Source organism: Musa acuminata, chromosome BXJ1-8 (assembly GCF_036884655.1).
Source record: "Musa acuminata AAA Group cultivar baxijiao chromosome BXJ1-8, Cavendish_Baxijiao_AAA, whole genome shotgun sequence".
Classification (NCBI taxonomy): domain Eukaryota; kingdom Viridiplantae; phylum Streptophyta; class Magnoliopsida; order Zingiberales; family Musaceae; genus Musa; species Musa acuminata.
Window position 1 is genome coordinate 49,438,136 of NC_088334.1, and position 18,473 is coordinate 49,456,608.

The 18,473-nt window shown below is 44.8% G+C and overlaps 4 protein-coding genes across 4 annotated transcripts; 1 reads left to right on the forward strand and 3 right to left on the reverse strand.

The window, feature by feature from the left end:
* Window positions 1-4,284: 4,284 nt before the first annotated feature.
* On the forward strand, window positions 4,285-5,742 carry LOC135589211 (uncharacterized). The gene has a single exon (XM_065081497.1). The coding sequence runs from the start codon at window positions 4,635-4,637 to the stop codon at window positions 5,571-5,573; it is 939 nt and encodes a 312-aa protein (XP_064937569.1). The 5' UTR covers window positions 4,285-4,634; the 3' UTR covers window positions 5,574-5,742.
* Window positions 5,743-6,170: 428 nt separating this feature from the next.
* On the reverse strand, window positions 6,171-8,361 carry LOC103995930 (cytochrome P450 77A2-like). The gene has a single exon (XM_009416677.3). The coding sequence runs from the start codon at window positions 7,975-7,977 to the stop codon at window positions 6,364-6,366; it is 1,614 nt and encodes a 537-aa protein (XP_009414952.2). The 5' UTR covers window positions 7,978-8,361; the 3' UTR covers window positions 6,171-6,363.
* A 452-nt stretch (window positions 8,362-8,813) lies between these two features.
* Window positions 8,814-10,644, reverse strand: LOC135588530 (cytochrome P450 94A2-like). Its single transcript, XM_065080702.1, has one exon. It carries the CDS (start codon window positions 10,567-10,569, stop codon window positions 8,986-8,988), a length of 1,584 nt encoding a protein of 527 aa, XP_064936774.1. The 5' UTR covers window positions 10,570-10,644; the 3' UTR covers window positions 8,814-8,985.
* A 218-nt stretch (window positions 10,645-10,862) lies between these two features.
* On the reverse strand, window positions 10,863-17,077 carry LOC103995932 (uridine 5'-monophosphate synthase). Its single transcript, XM_009416680.3, has 6 exons — window positions 16,211-17,077; window positions 15,743-15,826; window positions 15,029-15,111; window positions 14,837-14,924; window positions 14,489-14,743; window positions 10,863-11,264 (listed from the first exon to the last, which is right to left on the reverse strand). Exons 1-6 carry the CDS (start codon window positions 16,991-16,993, stop codon window positions 11,136-11,138), a joined length of 1,422 nt encoding a protein of 473 aa, XP_009414955.2. The 5' UTR covers window positions 16,994-17,077; the 3' UTR covers window positions 10,863-11,135.
* Window positions 17,078-18,473: the final 1,396 nt, after the last annotated feature.

The following is an 18,473-nucleotide window of genomic DNA, read 5'->3' on the forward strand; positions in this document are numbered from 1 at the left end:
CTTCAACCATCGATCCATCTATCGTAGTTGTATCGAAATCTTCCATCGAATATGTCAATTAGGTCTTGGATTCAGGCAAGGTAAAGTGGTGGTGTGGTCCATTGAATTCCATAGTTGGGGATTGAAGTGTCCACTCAATTGATAGTTTAACAAGTCTCGAGTGCTTTTGGGATGTCGGTACCATGTTGGGTGAGAAAACCTCAATGATTGTCAGTGCCAATAGTGGTTGAGATAGTGACCATAGCTGAATTGGTGACATCACTTATTGGGCTAATTGAGGCAAAAGATGAGTGATGATTTGTATCGTGCTCATTAACATCTACACTTATTGAGTGAGATTTAAGAGCACCTTGATGAGGATGAGTAGATGGCTAAAGATTATCCTTTGGGGTGAGAGACCCAGGTCATTGAATAAACACCAGTATTGCATCGATGTTTACACCGAGGTGAATATATCAATGTGCGCAAAGGGTAGCGATTGCCACCATGGATGAAAGTATTATGGGTCAAGGGCAAAGCTTGCTTACTCGAGTGTTTATTGAGAGAGTCGACGGGCGAGCATTCCTGTGACATCAAACCCTTCTTCTAGTATAAAAAATGTTGAGGAAAAAAGTCATTGATAGCCTGGTCAGCCGACATCGTCTGAACTTGTATTTGTGGGTTATTTTGAGGTGCCTCCAAAGTAAAAACGTCAAACTCCCGATATGTATCCTATACGAAGATCGAGATCGAGATAGGTTTCCTTACTTAATCCCTCCGATGCCCAAGTTAGTAACCTGAGGTATGTGAGTGTAGATATGAGTGATCAAAAGATAATCTTTTTTTCTTTATTCTATTGAAGATTAGCTTTTATATTTAGTCATAAAAGGATAAAATATTTCATGAAATATTTTATGGAAAGACAGTCTCTCTAACAGCCTCCAACAATCTCTCTTTGGCCTCTCATCCATACGGGCAATGAGGATGGGACAACCCATAACCGTCTATCTTCAATTCTTATCCACTTGGTCAGATCGATGGAGGATGATCTTCACCTTCTCCTTCCATACCAATAGGATATTCTAATGGGATGATCATGAAATATCACTTTGACAATCATATATCATATGACGATTGATTAAAAAGATATTCTAATGGAATAGATATATCTTTAATGAGTAATCGTAATACTTTGGTTCAATACGTAAGAAAATATATATCACAAAGAATTATAATGTCTTTACATATGCCTTAAAAAAAACATTTACTGATACAAAGCCTCAATTATAAACATAAGATCTTATTGTAGATCTCGGAAGTACAAGAAGAACCTACTGACAATTTTATAAAGCACAAATTCAACGGATAAATGTGCAATCTGTCTATTATATCTTTGGTTGATGCTAGGTCAACATACATTTATTTACAAGGATGGAGCCAAGAGGATTTGTTTCTTGATCAAACAAGTCCAGTGTTCAACATAGTGATGGTTCTTATGTTCCTTATAAAAGATTGCTCATGAGGCAAGATGACAATTCAAGAGAATTTAAAAATAGAGTTGGCTCATTAACCTCTAAAAGCTTATGATGGCATTATGTGCATAGCATGAATTGGCATTATGTGCATAGCTTTGATCATAAAGGGAGGTGAGTTGTGCTTAAATCTACAGAGAAGTTGTACTAAAAGAGATCCTCCGAGATGCCTACTGTTATTACAACCACACAACAAAATTCTTCTTCTTTACTTCAAAAATCAAGGTTCAATAGCCTTTGATGCTTGGTGGAGCTTAACATGATAATTAAATTAAGCAAAGATATTTTTAATGTAAATTTTGATTATTCGATGCATCGGAATATGATGTCAATTTCATATTCTGATTTGATATAGAGAGGCGACTAGATTCGATAATGGGGATTTGCAAAAGATATGTCTAACAAAAAGTTTTTATGATATTTAAGTTAGTTTTAGGAGACTATTAAAGTGATAAAAAATTCAAAGGGTTTAGAAGGCATTGGTAATCCGCCAAGAATAAGTGAGAATTAATTCATGAGACTAGTTATTCATAATTATGTGATGTTACTCAAACCCAAAGATTGATCCAAATCGTTAGACATTACAATTAATGTCATTGTGCATTGCACTATCATTGTGGGGTGCTTAATTGATGTGCCAAAGTACGAGTGTAAGGGTAGTGAAATATTATCTCTCTGAATTCACCACCATCCTTCCTTATAATGGCTCTTGCTTTTTCTTGATGCTAATCGTAGACAATGGAATTATTGACACAACACTACTGCTGGAATCGAACTCAAGTGTTACAGTATATTAACTTGCAGTCTGCTGTTTGCCTCTGTCACTACTTGTACATGCCTTCTTCCTAGGATTTCTTTCTCGTTCTTAAAGCCGGCTGCCAACCCCTTACAAGGTGCCGACTGCAACTTACGAGCCTAAAACCATCCACATTAATCCTAGAACAGATCTAAGCAGCCTCTATATTAACACTGGCGATTGCTGTATATATATATATATATATATCATATCATATGATTCAGTATTCCAGCTTGAGGGTTTACTTGATCGTCCAAGTCGACTTGGAAATTTCGCCTGCTCATAAAGAAAAGCTGATGTATCTGTATTTGTCAGGTCAGAAACATATTCAATGTCTTCCGGTCTTCACCACGAAGAACAGCCACTTGCAGTCAATCCTTTTTCTCTGTATATTAGATCTAGCAGTAGTAATTTTATGGGGGATTTCTGTGGATTGTTGCATAGTCTTACATAAAAAGATTGATGGTTACTCTTTTACTTTTCTGGAGTTAAATGCTTTAATTTCAAGTCACGCAGAATTGATTGCTACTAACACTTGCTGCTACCTCAGTTTTCTAGTGCATATTTTACTTGCTCATGGCTGGAACTGCACATGCTGTGGTGGATGCTCCATCACATCGTTTCAGGCTTCATTAATTAAAGGGTTTGGGGTGGTACATCCATCTATCGACCAGAGGGAAAGAGAGTAGCTCGAACATGGGTTGCCGGCCATGGCGGAAGAGGAAAATGACAGTGTAACCATTATCTTAGGACTAGTTGCAGTCTTCTGCAATCTGCATCTTTCAGCCTTAACGAGGGCTGCTAATGCTGTCATCCAAATCATGGAAGAATTTTTGGTAGCAGTTGTCCTATTCTTGCTCACTGAAGTTTCAGTTTTCTAAGGGAAGAAGCTTCTCTTGTGGGTTGGTCTTGAATGGCTCCATTAATGATCCCTTCCCTTCCCAGCTTTAATTAGGAAATCAATGTGCGAGAGAGGAGATAGGTGAGAGAGAGCGGTGGAGAAGATGAGGTGCAGGTGAGAGTGACACTGCAACTACAACAATCCAGTAGGTTTAGGAAACAAGATATCAAGGCATACTCCTCATCCAAAAGGTTATGCTGATGAATCCTTCAAGATATATATGCATGTTCTTCACCAAAAATGGTCTATGTTTGACTTCTCATATGTGGAAATCCATATACATTGACCATACAAAATATATTTTATCATACACTTTTTTGACATGAATACTAATAAATTATATTTATAAATTAATAAAAAAATATATTTACACCAATAAAGATTCTGACTGCCTAATGAGATAAATTCTAAGAAAAGATTTTACTCATACCTCAAAATATTTCTCAAATTAAATATTTTATTATGATAATCGAGATCAATTATTATTTATTAAAATTATTTTTTCTACATGGATCGATGACTTAATCACTGAATGTATTTGTATAGGTTCAGAAAACCATCTAGCAAACACTCGACCTCCTTTTTATTTTTATGCATATGGAGTTGGGATTATTCGATCATCACATATATCTTGGCTATCGTAGATTCGTTCGTTGACTTCCAACTGGTCTCGTATCCTCTTCCATTCTGCTCCTCTTAATGAAGCCCGCCTTCCAAGACCAATTTCACCGATCCCTAAGGTTGCAATGTTTGGTCAGCAGCACACAAATAAATGCAATTTATTGAAGTTCCCGAAAGGAAGAAACTTAACCTTCATCTTCATCTCTAGATCCGGAGTTTTGGCAAGCATGTGTGTGTGTACCAGTGAGTAAATAGCTACCGCACATTTGGAATTGCGTGCATGCATTGTTTTCTTGTTCTCCTCGTGCCAAGAGTTGACCCGAATTATCCATGTTTTTTTGTATTCCCTACACAGAGGTGTCGCGTGCTTTGATTGCTGAGCTCGAGGGAAGTATGGTTAATGGAATCCTAATAACTCACTGAAACTTCGCAAGAGCACATTGTTACCCCGATTTCATACAATGGGCGTCGGTTCTTATAGTTTTTGTCTCTCTCAGGAGCTCAGTCCATCGCATCCTCATCATCCCTTTCCTGTTGATCGATCCTACATTTGCACATACAAGAAAAGAAACGTGTTCTTTCTTCTAAGCAAAGCATTAGAAGAGACCGACTGAAGTGGCAGTGGGAAGCGAGGGCTTCGATTTGTACGATTCCATCCTTTCTCTCTTTCCTCTCCATGCTTCCCAGCTAAGAGATCTCTCTTTCGGCTGCTTGCTTGCTTCTTCCTTTACCGCGTCCCTTGATTCCTGGTCTCAGTTGGTGAGTGAGATCTTGTGATGTGTTGACCGAGCTGGAACGAGTATATATGGTTGGGAGAACCAGGAAGCGCCTCCTCTCCAATCACCTTCTCCTTCCACCAGCCATGAGGGACTTCGCCTCATGTTTCAGCGAGAATGCTGTGAAGATCTCCGACGCCTCTTGCTCCGGCAGCAGCAGCAGCGGCGGCTTAGCGCTCGATGGCACCTCGGTTGTCAGTGCAGTTACCTGTGTCTACGGTGTGCGACTCTCCACCCTGAAGGAACTCCTCATCAGGGTCGCCTGGTCCAAGAGCCACGTCGGCCCTGCGCTGTCCATCGGCATCGACGACAGTCCCTCGCTTCATTGCTGGAAGCCCGACGCCATGAGCTGCCAGCTACTGAGGAAGAAGAAGGGGGCTCGGTCCTACGTTTCCGGGAAGTCCGCCGTCGTCGTCCACTGGGACTTGTCCTCTGCAAGATACGGGTCAGGCCCCGAACCCATCGACAACTTCTACGTTGTAGTCATGGTCAACGCAGAGTTCGGGCTCTTGCTCGGAGACATGAGCAAGGAGCACATCAGGAGGTTCGGGGGCACGATCCCGACAGCAGAGTTCTCCATGATCAGCAGAAAAGAACAAGTGCTCGGCCACAGCCGTCACTCGACGACCTCACGGTTCCGCGACGCGGGGAGAGACCACGAGATCACCGTCAGGTGCAAGGGAGACGGCTGCGACGCCAAGGACTCGGAGCTGTCGGTGTGCATCGACAGGAAGAGGGTGGTGCAAGTGAGGAAGCTCAGGTGGAACTTTAGGGGGAATCAGACGGTGTTCGTGGAGGGATCGCCGGTGGACGTGATGTGGGACGTGCATGACTGGTGGTTCGGGAATCCTTCGGGGTGTGCCACGTTCATGTTCCGGACGAGGAGCTCGCCGGAGAGCAGGCTGTGGTCGTCGTCGTCGGAGATGTCTGGTTTCTCACTTGTGATCCAAGCCTTCAGGAGCCCATGAAGGTTTGCTGACGCCACTGGATTTCTTCTTCTTCTTCTTTCTTGTTGCCAATGGATTCTTGGAATGGAATTGGAGAGGAGATGTTGTTGATCTCAGTTTGACAAAGCTCAAATTGTGTGTGTGTGTGTGTAAAAGATGGTACGCAAAAGATTGTATGAGGAAGGATAAAAGACACATAAAATAATAAATGTTTTTATTGTTCTTAATTTCTAAATATGAAATCCCACATGTTATGAAGTCATATGCCAATGTATATATGTATATCTAATTATGATTCATAATCAACCTTTATGTTCCAATCCTAAGAAAAAGCCTTAGCTTTGTAGTATCTCTCACATATATCAGATTTCTTATAGTGATGTGATACTCAAACCACAAAATTAACCTTCGAGTGATTATATGATTCTCTTAGTAACACTTTATCGAGATGGAAATCATGGCTTTGATAGGTCTATAATATTGTAATACGCCCACTAATCTATCGAGAAGATTATTATACCCAAATTAACAGCAATTTTAATCCAACTTTGGAGACTGGTAAGGGTGTCACGTACTGAGTGAGTCGTGTGACCAAAGGAACTTTTGGGTACTTACGAATGGAAGCAGCAAAAGGAGACGCTTGCAGTTAGTTATACTGCCCATGCAAAAAGCTTCAAGCATACATATGCCCAAACTACAAACACCAGCGCTATGATGCGACTGTAGATCTTGCAGATGTGTTGGATGCTTCGTCGGTATCCAACGGAGGACGGAGATATATAGGACTTAAAGAGACTGCTGTCGGACGTGTTCACTTCCTGGGCTTGACCGTGGCGAGGAGGCGACGGTTCTTGACGATGGTGAACTCCTCCTTGTCCATGAAGTCCAGCTTGGGCTCCGACGGGTGCAGCCGCCACTCGAACGCCTGCACCATCCTCGCCACCATCAGGCTGATGTGCGTCGTCCCCATCGCCAGCCCCGGGCATATCCTCCTCCCGGCCCCGAAGGGTATCATCTTTATCCCCGCCGACCCGGTGATGTCGGCGGTCTCCCCGCCCGTGATGAACCGGTCCGGGTTGAACTCCAGCGGGTTGGACCACAGCCTCGGATCCTCCGCGATCGTCAGCAGGAAGAGCTCCAAGTTGGCGTCCGGAGGGATGTCGTACCCACCGAGCTTCGCCGGCTCGACTGCGGCGTGGGTTAGCGAGAAGTACGTCGGCGGGTGCTTCCTAAGTAGCTCCTTCACGAAAGCTTGCAGGTAGGGCATCTTCTCGATGTTGCGGTCGTCGACTGGTCGGTCTCCCACCTCGGCCACGATCTCCTTGTAGAGCTTCGCCTGGATGTTCGGGTCGTCGATGATGCGCGCCATGGCCCACTCGATGGCGGTTGAGGTGGTGTCCGTCCCGCCATTGATGAACTCCGAGCACAGGGTGACCAGCTCTGCCTCGGTGGGGGCGGTGTCGCGGTCCTCGACTTTAAGGTCGAGGAGGGAGTCGAGGTAGGAGAAGGGTGCGGCGTTGGGCTCGAGGCTTGGGTCCTTTAGAATGGCTCGACGCCGGTTGATGAGGGAGACGACGGTCTCCACCTGCTCCTTCCTGATCTCCAGGACCTTCTTCTGGTGCCTCGCGTAGAAGGGGCGGAGGAAAGGGAGGTAGTCGTCCATCCTGGGGCTGATGGTGAGGAGCACCCGCTTCATCATCTCGTCGACGCGCACGATCGAGTCCTCGTCGAGCTGGACGCCGAAGGTCATGGAGAGGAGGATGGCGAACACGGCGAAGCGAGCGTTACGAAGGACCCAGACGGCGCCGTCGTTGGCCTCCGCCTCGGCTTGGAGGCGGTCGATGAAGCGGTCCATGGCGGAGGCGCGGGCGGGACGGAACTCGCGGAGACGGGAGGCGCTGAGCATGCCGGACACCATGTTGCGGCGGAGGGAGCGCCACTCGGGGCCGTAGACGGCGGAGTTGACGGTGAACTTGTTGCAGCTGAAGACGGAACGAATGGTGCTCTCGGTGGGGCGCGAGGCGAACAGCTGCCCCTTCTCGATGAGGGCCTCGTGTGCGAGCTCCGGGCTGGTCACCACGATGAGGGTACGCGCGCCCATGCGCAGGGTGAACATGGGCCCATACTGCCGGCGGAGGTCATGGACGAGATGGATCAAAGGCTTGCCCGCGAAGGCCACCTGGAAAAGGTTACCGACGAGCGGCCAACCGGGCGGGCCCGGTGGCAGCCTCAGCACCTTACTTCTCCTGCTGCGTCTGTACATGACCAGAACGAGGGCGGAGAAGGCCAAGGCCGAGGCCGTGAATAAGAGGTTAAGGTCAGGGTTGTCCATGGCGGCGGAGGCCGTGGAAGAAGCGGAGGAAGAGAAGAGACCACTGTGAGGAGGAGACAGGGATGAGCCGCGGGATTTATAATGAATTGACATCGGAAGCGGATGCCGAAAAAGCAGTTGCGGTGGATTAATATGCACCGGCCGGAAGGTCCACACAGCTGCAAGCAGCTCTGGTCCCTTAACACAAGAGAGATTTCGGGGGATCACTGTTCACTCCCTACTACTTACTCTTCCCTCCATTACTGCAGCAGCTGCTGTCGTCGTTGCCTCCATATGGACTATCGATGGTCAGTTCACGAGAAGGATGAAGGGTTGGTTGTTTGGCACTACAGGGAAAGGGAAAGAGGAGAGCGGTGGCGTGAAACGAGGATGGTGAACGGGTTTCATGGGCGGCGGCACTTATGAGCCCAAGTTATTGGGTGTGGAATTGAATGCTTGGGGACGGCTTCCTACCCCTTGGAAGAACACCGGAAACGAACGGAGGCGTGGCCGCAGACAGGAGCATGCACGAGTGGATGACGCAGAGATCTGTTTCTCGGGACGGAGCGTTCGAGGCGAAACTTAATGCAGTGAGTCTCCTGCCAATGTGCACTTGCCGCGCACTCCGAACCATCCCCGAGTCAGAGCTTGCAGCCCGATTAGCTTCGGCGTCCCAAGTAGCTGCAGTGAGGCTGGCGGAAGGGTCAAAACATAGTTATGACCGGACCAAGAAAAAATTAAAGAACTCGATTATTATTAAGAACTAATATTAATCGGTTTTGAGGACAATCAACATTGGTAAGCCAATTAGATGTTCACTGTTCTTCCCCTCTTATCATCTATTTAGATTGCTTTCTGGAGGAGTTGAAATGCCTCAATTAGGTGTTCGACGAAATGCCAACTTCAACAGTACTACTATAAACAGCTCACGATGGTACGAGACACAGTCCTTGAGATTAGGTTTAAATCCTTCTGTTGAAGATGGAACATATCGAGATATTTCCGGTTTGCGTCCATGCACAGAACAAGAGGAAGAAAATGATTAACTGATAGTGTTACTTGCATGCATCTAAGTGTTCGACGAAATGCCAGGTTTTCATGACTCGAAAGTAGGGGCACGGCCTACTTCATCCTTCTCTTCAGCCTGACGGGAAAACCCCCCTTCATTCTCAGCGTGACTGACATCTCGTACTCCGGCACGGACACCTCGCCACCGCCGCTGTGTTCCAGCGCTGCCACTTCCACTCTAAACCTCCTTATCACCGCCGCCGCGACCGCCTTCATCTGCACGTAGGCCATCTCCTTCCCCAAGCACATCCTCGGTCCGGCATGGAACACCGGGAACCTCGCTGCGTCCATCCCCACGAACTCCCCCTTCTCGTCCAACCACCTCTCCGGCTTGAAGTCCCTGCAGTCGGCGCCCCACACAGCTTCGTTCCTCGCCATCGCGTACGGGCAGTAGTCAGCGAACCACCCGGCCTTCACGCACGTACCGTCCGGGAGCACGTCGTCCGCCACCGCCACTCGCGTGTCGATCGGGACCGGCGGGTACACCCTGAGCGCCTCCGTTATCGCGGCGTGCAGGTAGTTCATCCCTTTCAGCTCCTCGTAGCTCATATCGTGCGCCGCCTCTTCGTCGTGCTTGGCTATCTCTTCGTAGATCCTCTGTTCGGATCGCGGGTGGACGGCCAGTAGCCAGAAGAACCAGGTCAGGCCCGCCGACGTTGTGTCCTTGCCGGCGAGAATGAAGCTGATCACTATGTCCCTCAAGAACTTCCTCTTCTGCTGTGGTCCCTCAAACATCCGTCTCAGCTGGTTGTCGTCTTCCTCGAGCGCCGCCGCGAACCTCGACAGCAGGTCCAGCTTCTTGGTTCCTTGCTGCTCTTTCAGCTCGATGATGTTCATGGCGTACTCGTCGATCGTCTTCATCACGTTCCTGAGCTTCCGCTCGGACCCCACGTTGAGAAATCTCTTCAACTTCCAAACCAGCGGCAACGGCGCGAACATGCGAGCCGACGAGATCTCGACTGCCGCGTCGAACGCGTCGAAGAAGGAGTGGTCTTCAGCGCCGACGCCGGAACCGGGGCGGAGGGAGGCGGGGTCGGTCCCAAAGGCGATGGTGCAGATGTTGTCGAAAGCGAAGCGGCGGAGCAGGTCCTGGAGATCGACGGTCCCGCCCTCGTCGGAGGCGACCGAGAGCCGCGGCAGGAGCCGATCGCGGAGCTGGAACCGAACGACGTCAGAGACGAAGGACTTGAGGGAACGCGTGGTGAACTCGCGGCTGGCGGTCTTGCGCTGGAGGGACCAGAGGTGGCCGTCGGCGTTGAAGATGCCGTGGCCGAGGAGGTCGGAGAGCGCAGCGCGGGTGCGGCCGCCCTTGACGTAGTTGGAGAAGTTGGAGCGCAGGAGGTGGTCGACAACAAGAGGGCGGACGGTGGCGACGCCACGGGAGAGGCCGAGGGGGCCGCGGACCTCGATGGTGCCGGTGGGGGAGCGGGAGAGGAGGTCGGCCGCCCAGTCGAGGAAGCGGCGTTGGTTGCGAAGGAAGGGGATGAGATTGCCGAGGAGGGGGTCGGGGAAGGGGCAGTAGTTACCGGTGGGCTTTGCGGTCGAGTAGCACCGGCGAAGGAGGTGGTTGATGAATAGAATGGAGATGGGGATCAAGAGAATTACATGAAAGGAGGAGACGGTGGTGGTTGCCTCCATCCTCTTCTTCTCCGCTAATTCTTCTTCCACGAGGGGATAAGGTATGGATGAAAGGCAAGAATGATCGAACTACTGATGCTGATGCCACACAAGCGTCATTGTTGAAGAGTTCAGGCAGGGTTGACTACTACAATGAGTCAAGTCAACGATCCCAGCTGGGTTTTATTCTCCCTGTTACATTACCCGAAACAAGTTTCGTATCTTTCCCAGTGGCCTTTCGTACCTCTACATTATGATCTGACGTAAAAAATGATTTGAGTGCAATAAAGAGAAACAAATCAGAACAGCACAAATTGAGGCATGCAATTAAGAACTATCATATGACCACATGAAACTACAAAATTGAGGTATCAATAGATACAGATTATCCAACAGCATTTCAACATAGGCTAAAGAATGGCTTGGTTGTTTGAACATCCAGCACTTTTAATTAGGATGAAAGAAAGCATTGGAAAACACATTATTTTGATTCTGCATCTTTGATAACAGAAGTGAGAATTATTACACTGCCGAGGATCTAAAGTCTATGAGATTAGATCTCGATTATAGTTGAAACCAGATGAGATCTAGGAGCATTTTGCTTTGTAGGCATCCCAACCCTGGGCCCGGTATTCTCTGGCAGCTTCAGCGGGATTTGTCGCCTTTATAATTCCACGACCAACTATGATGATATCGCTGCCTCTGTCATGGATTACCTGCACAGAAGAAAGCGATTATGGGGAGCCGGATGGATGACAAAAGAGTCTCAGATGCGATTAGATGTTCCAGTTGAAAAGATTAAAGAACAAGTACAAGACTTATGTTCGGTTTGTCAGCAAGACAACCAAGTAAAATTTATTTAAGAAATTAATTTTATTTAAGTAGAGACTATACTTGACGACCTGTTGACAATACACCTCGTTAGTATATCTTCTACGAGTCTTACATGAAGATCTAGGACACAAACAAGGTATTTCATTTCATCCGGACCGGTTTATACCAGTTCCTATTCACCGGTCGGGGTGTGTAACCAGGGCAGGGTTTGTCTCTTTTTAGGCGATCCTCCTCTCCTCCAAAATATTGAGATGTTTGTAAAACTAATACAATCAAGCAGAACACATTTCAAAACATTAAATTTTGAGATGCTTGGGCGGTCGGGAACATGACCTGACATGGCTAGATTTTCATGCATATCATGCCATTGACAAACATGAAGAGCAAAACGTAGCAAGATTACTCGTCGCTGGGAAAAAGAACAGTTCCTATTTCAAGAGATATATGAGACATTATTCAAGTATAAAGTTTCAGGATCCCTGGAATCAGACAGGTCACATCGTTCCTGGATCTACTATGATGAAGAAGGTTCTAACCCAAGCTGATCAGCGACTATAAGGCAAACCAGATCCTAAAAGAACCAAGACAACATTAAAAGTATCCGGAAAACCCGAATCTGTAAAATCTTTGAAAGTTGCCATGCCTTAATACCAAGAACCTGACCTCATCAAGTTAGTAAAAGGGCCAAGATTACCATCTTCTGAAAGAGACTCACCAAAGAAGACAGTAGTAGTTATGCTTTTAAGCTTGGCACACCTTTGTAGGGTTCTGACTTCATTATCACGCTTCATTGAAAATAAAAATGTGATGGTTTAAGATGTTGGGCATGATGAAGAAAGGTTGCCAAGAGTGAACAGGGCTATCAGAAGTTTTAGGGTTGCACAAGTTGCGGAATTTTATATTTGATGAAAAGAGGCTTATAGCATGATCAAACTTCGGCGTTAGCAGTTGCGATGGATGAATGAAGACCCAAGAACCTAAGTCCTAAGGTTTAATAGGAAATACACAACAAAGACAAAGCACAATGAATTAGACATGAAGCTGGATTTAGGATGTTTCATATCGAGACCAAACAAATAAATTAACTAAGAGGGAGAAATAACCTTGAACATGTTACTAAATTGGAGATCAGAAGGGGATCTTGTACCAAACTTGAAGGACTCATGCCCACAGATGACATTGGCTTATGAGAAAGAAATATAAATAATCAATCAACTTAATTTGAATTATCCATACAACATACTTTTATGAGTTTATATGATATGAAACAAGGTTCGTCGTACCGCAACATACCGCTCGGTATAGCTAGTATGAACTGATCCGACAAGGGACTAGTATGGGCAGTACATACTAGTTTGTTGGTAAACCCCATTGTACCATGTGTCGGTATATCAGTATTGTTCGGTAAGTATCGTACGAACAACCAATGGATACATTGGTACGGATCAGTGAGGTGAACCATGATATAAAACATATCTAATGTACATAAAAGAGAAACCAAAGTATCAATTATATAATTTCAATAAAATAAGATGAAGATATACGTCTGAGATGCAATAGTAATTGCAACTTGAAGTAGAATATGAAGTGTGAATCAAAAGATTCACATGCACAACAGTTCTTTAACTATCTTAGTCACGTAAACTAAGGGGTCTTCTCAAACAGTTACAACTTAAGATCCATTCAAAGCAAGGCACCTACCAATTTTGCACAAGAATCTTACCACTAAGGATCCAGTGCCAATGCAGGGTCCAAGGATGTCAAGGTACACAGCCTTGTCCCTGCTAGCAGAGGCTATTTCTGTGACTAAAGATTTCTTATACGAGTCTATTGTTAATTCTTACTGCAACAACATCTTCTCAAAATTGGTTGCCCTAAAGGAAACCTGGATACCATATCAGATTACAGAAACTAGCAGCAGTCCTCTATCACTAAACTGACCAAAACAACAGTCTCTTGATTGAAAAAGAAGAAAACAACATAAACTTGACAAAGCGTCTTGAAGTGGAAAGAAAAGTAATTAATACTGTTCTACAAGCCAATGAAAAATGTAGCTAAGCAGATGCATTTCCAAAGGCAAGTGAGATCATCATTTCTTGACATTCATATCAGCAAGAATTCTTTTAATTTGGATAAAATTTGGGTAGCTATTAAATTTTCCTTCAAAATTTAATCATCAAATGACACATATCCAGACAATCCTACCTGCCTATCAACTCACTTTTATTCTTTTATTTCATCTCCTTCTCAATGGTCAAAAAGCCTATAAATCAATATATTATATCTTTCAGCATTTGACTATTAAAAAAGGGACAAAGTCGATGCACAAGGATTCTGTCAATGAGGGCCCTAGAACGGGTTAATAAATGCAGACTCCTCTGTAACAGGGAGATTGTTTCATGAACTTGAATCTTAGTCACCCAGGTTGCAAAAGAGCAACTTTACCATGACACCAAGACTCATCCTCTAAAATTGATCACTTTCTATTTTGCATGCAATAGTATTATGTTGCACCTTCCACAGTGTGACCGGAGCAAAATTAAGGGATCTAGTAGAGAACCAAGCGCCCAAAGAAAACCACCATGCAGTGTACTAGAGCAATGGGCAACTAGAATTGTAGCTGGTACAACAGCTAGCCAAGGACAATATGTTTAGAAGGGGTGAGAGAGGAGAAAGAGAGAGAGAGAGAGAGAGAGAGAGAGAGAGAGAGAGAGGACGAATACAGGAACCGTATAATAAGGTTCAAGTCGAAACTACGTGTTTTAAATGACAAGAAACAATAATATGATGTTTGGTTGATATGTGCCAAAAAAATATGTTGCAGTAGGCATCCCCTATTCCATGGGATAAAAAGATCATCTGCATGAAGCTGCATATATCATCCAGCATAGTTAGGACTTAGGACAACCAATCCAGGAATATAATTCCTTTTTTCTCTTCTTAAAGTCATCTACCCAAACACATGCAGAAACAAGCGCTCAAAAATCACCTAATTTTTAGGAAGACCAATGAACGTATGACAAGTCAAGGTCCTCAAATACCCTAACATGGCTTTGAATGTTTCAATAAGATAATGTTTGAAAGATCTAACCAGCAAAAAACTTACAGAATAAGGAGTGTTGTACTGCTGGCCTAATGAATCTCCCCCAGAAACCATTTGAACTCCTGGTGTTGCATGAATGAATGCTGGATTTGCTGGCCCCCCTTGCCATGATGCTGGATTGACAGATATGAAGCCAATCACAAAATCTGAATGTTCTTCAGCTATTTTCACAGCAGCAGATGTGTAATCTCCTGTCGCAAGATTTCCAGCTGAACTCATTTCAGCAAGCAGCAGGAGGCCCCTACCTTGACGCAAGCCCTTACCATATCAAAACAGAATTAACAAAAAAGTTAAGAGTCACATTTCTCCTGACGCGCAGTTAATGATGCATCAGTTGTTTCAGTCAATAACCTTCAACTTCAGACCATCAACAATCCCAGGCCCTGATATTATGTGCGCATTAACAATGTCAGCCCAGTCCAATATGTGGAATATACCTCTGGACCAAGAATCAAAGTCACATAAAACTAGAAAATGAAAGAGTTAAGATAACAAAAAAAAAAGATAAATGAAGCATCTAGCCATTATGAAGTTGGATCTCACCCTTCATACTGCATGGTCACTGTATTCCCAATGTCAGCAAACTTGCGGTCTTCAAAGATTAAGAAGTTGTGCCTTTCTGCAATCTTTAGAAAGAATAATAACCGAAATTGGCTAAAAAATGACTTATGAATGCCTCATCAATCTAAGATGGATATGATTTTGCATCATTTAAATAAAATCATCTTTAGTAAAGTATTGAAAGGACAAGCACCACATAGGTCGTTCAAGAATTCAACTAAACTCTGGAAAAAATCAGATATTATTTTATGTCAACAGAGGCTAACTAAGCCAGAATAAATAAAACAAGAACAGACAAACAACTAATGCTCAGCTAAGCAGTTATTTATTTAGGCATAAAATTATCTTTGGGAGATCAAAAAGAACAAATAAAGATGCTACCACAGTTTAACATAAATTATCATAATCTAGGCTGGGTTCAACATAGATGAGATTTAGTATTATACATATCTTCATTTTCTTCCGCATGTTCATCATTATTTGCTGCACCCATGCAACTAACTAAAATGAATAAAGAAAACAAGACTGTTGGTGTGATTAGTGTCCATAAAATAGAAAATAGTCAGATAGTTTGAATCGTTTAATGTTGTATCATTTGACATGTATATATTCCTTGCCTCTTACTAAGAATGCTAAGATATAAAACGTGTAAAGGGGAAAGCAAAAGAAGTTAAATGGAAGCCATAAGAGACATACCGCGCGTAGCTGAGAGCCAAAATCTGATGTGAAATCAGGCAGTATATCCACGTGAGTTTTCAATAGACAGATCTCTGGGCCGACCTGTATAAGGAATAAAGTTCATAGAATGAGTCAAAAATGCTGAAAATCACAATCGTTTGCATAACAACAAAGATGCATAACTATTAAATTTCTGATGGATGCAAAGCATATAATTAGAAAAAAAGAACATAAGGAATTCACAAGATAAGTAGTAAAGATGAACCGAAGAATCAAAAGAATGTGATCCAAGTGTTTGCACTTCCCAATACCCTAACATTAGTGAGATGAATTACAAATTAGCTTTATGTAGTTCTGCATTTTGTGATTTGTAGCAAGCAAACATAAATGAGACGAACATAATCGAGCGAAACAAACAAAAGATTAAATCTTTACCACACAGAAAAAAGAATACAAAAAGATAGTTTCGGATTGTCTGAAAGTAACCTTATCCGCCAAATCCAGCAACTCTTTTGCGGTTGAAACATCCGCCGCCAAGCACAGGTTGCTCTGCTTCGCCTCCATCAATTCGAACAGCCTCTTTCCCGTGGGGTTCTTCGCCATCGCCGCCCTCGCCCCATACGGAAGCCTGACGATGGGCTTCGTCACCGCCGGCGTGGACACGGCGACCCTGCGATTGGCGTCCAAGAAGGCCCTCACCTCGGCAGCCTTGTCCTCGGACACCTTCCCCTGGGTCACGAGCACCCTGAGGACGTCGGACAGGGTGACGAGGGCATGGAGACGTATGCCATTGTCAGCGAGGTTCTCGCGGCCGCCCTGCTGGCGGTCGATGACGACGACAGCGTCGGTGATGCGGAGGCCGGCGGCGCGGAGCGGAGCGGCGGTCTCAAGGACGGAGGTGCCGCTGGTGACGAGGTCCTCGACGACGAGGCACGATTGGCCGGGGCGGAAGGCGCCCTCGATGGAGCGGGCGGTGCCGTAGTCCTTCACCTCCTTGCGGCGCATGATCATCGGGATGGAGCGGGCGAGGGAGATGCCGGTGGCGATGGGGAGGGCGGTGTAGGGAACGCCGCAGACGAGGTCGATGGGGGAGGAAACGGCAGCGGCGGCGGTGGTATAGAGGAGGTCGGCGATGCGGGCGAGGAGGGAAGGGTACGAGACGATGAGGCGGAGGTCGACGTAGACGGGGGAGGTGATGCCCGACTTGAGCTTGAAGCTGCCGAACTTGACGGCCTCGATCTCGTGCAGCTCCGTGATGACGGACTCCATGGCTCTTCCGCCCTTCTCCTACGCTTCCTCGAGTGACAGCGGACGGCTCCTCCGCTTGAGGATGATGGCAGTTGAAAGCCCTATCGGATCCATCGAAATTTAAGTCGATGATGGGACGGCCAATGATGGGCTTGTGCTTCAATCCAACGGTTGATGGAATACGGGCGTGACATGTGACGCAAAAAGCTATTGGGTCGGGTCCGAATTGAAATGTGGGGTCCGGAGTTGCACCAAATAAATGGATCAATTAATCGAACTATAGATTTAATATAAATATTTTAAAATAAAAATTTAAGCAAAAGCATGTATTCCAATTATATATATATACACACACGATTAATTATGTGATATTTTTCTACTTATTTTTTATTTATTCTTTTGTTAGTTCTTATTTACTTCGACATCAAAGAGTATGGAATTCTATAGATCATACATCAAAAAAGAAGACTTGAGTGGATATATATAAGATTTATAGGAATCTTACTATCATTAACTTGTGCTTAAACATATATAAGTATAATTGTTTAGATGCAACAAAATAATGAATTATTATCATAATATCATTGTGGCATTAAACAGCAAGTAGCATTGCAAAGTAACCCAATACAGAGAACATATATCACACACTAGTGATAGTCTTCATATGAGAGACAAGATTAATACGAAGTTATCCCATATAGCCAATAAGTCCATGTAGTATGTCTTCGTGATCTCCTTCCTCTAGTCAAAGTATCCCCACCTTCAGTAGCAGCAAACTTCACATAACCAGCAGCAGCAAAGTGCAGCAAGACTGCATGAAATATACACATAAACGTGATTGATATCTTATCCTAAATACAAAGGCATAAAATTAGATGATGCTATCACAAAGAAAAAGGGATAAAAATGTTCCCCAAGGTGTAATCATGGATTGTAGGAGGGAGGGAGAAGAGGTAGAAGACAAAGCATACCATCCTTCAATGAACCCTCTCTCGCCCTTCTTTTTGGATTGCGGCCAGCATTTCTTCTTAGGTGGTGATGACTTCTCAGTTGGATAACCTTTCACATAAACTCATTTACATCAAACTACAGCTTTATTGTTGCAGATAGATAGATAGATAGACATATAGAGAGATAAAAAGAGAGAGAGAGAGAAAGAGAGAGACCTGGTGGAGGAGCTTGCTTATTGAAGTTGTCCATGGAGCAAAGGCTTTGATTCAGTGGTTGCTTCAGCTTTAAAGAGTGGTAGGAGCTGGAGGACAAATATATATACACACACACACACAAGCAGGCAAAGGAGAGCTTGGCCTAATGTTGTAATGAAAGGGTCCAAAGATGAAGACTAGATGGATTTCTTGATTGTGAAGGAAGGCCTCAACCGCCCAAAAAGCAGTAGCTGCTTTTGACATTGGCATCTGTTTTATGTTTCTTCTCTTAAAGAGTCAATAATCTTAAAACATCATCAGGGATCTGATTCCTATAAAGAAAGTAAAAGGTGATA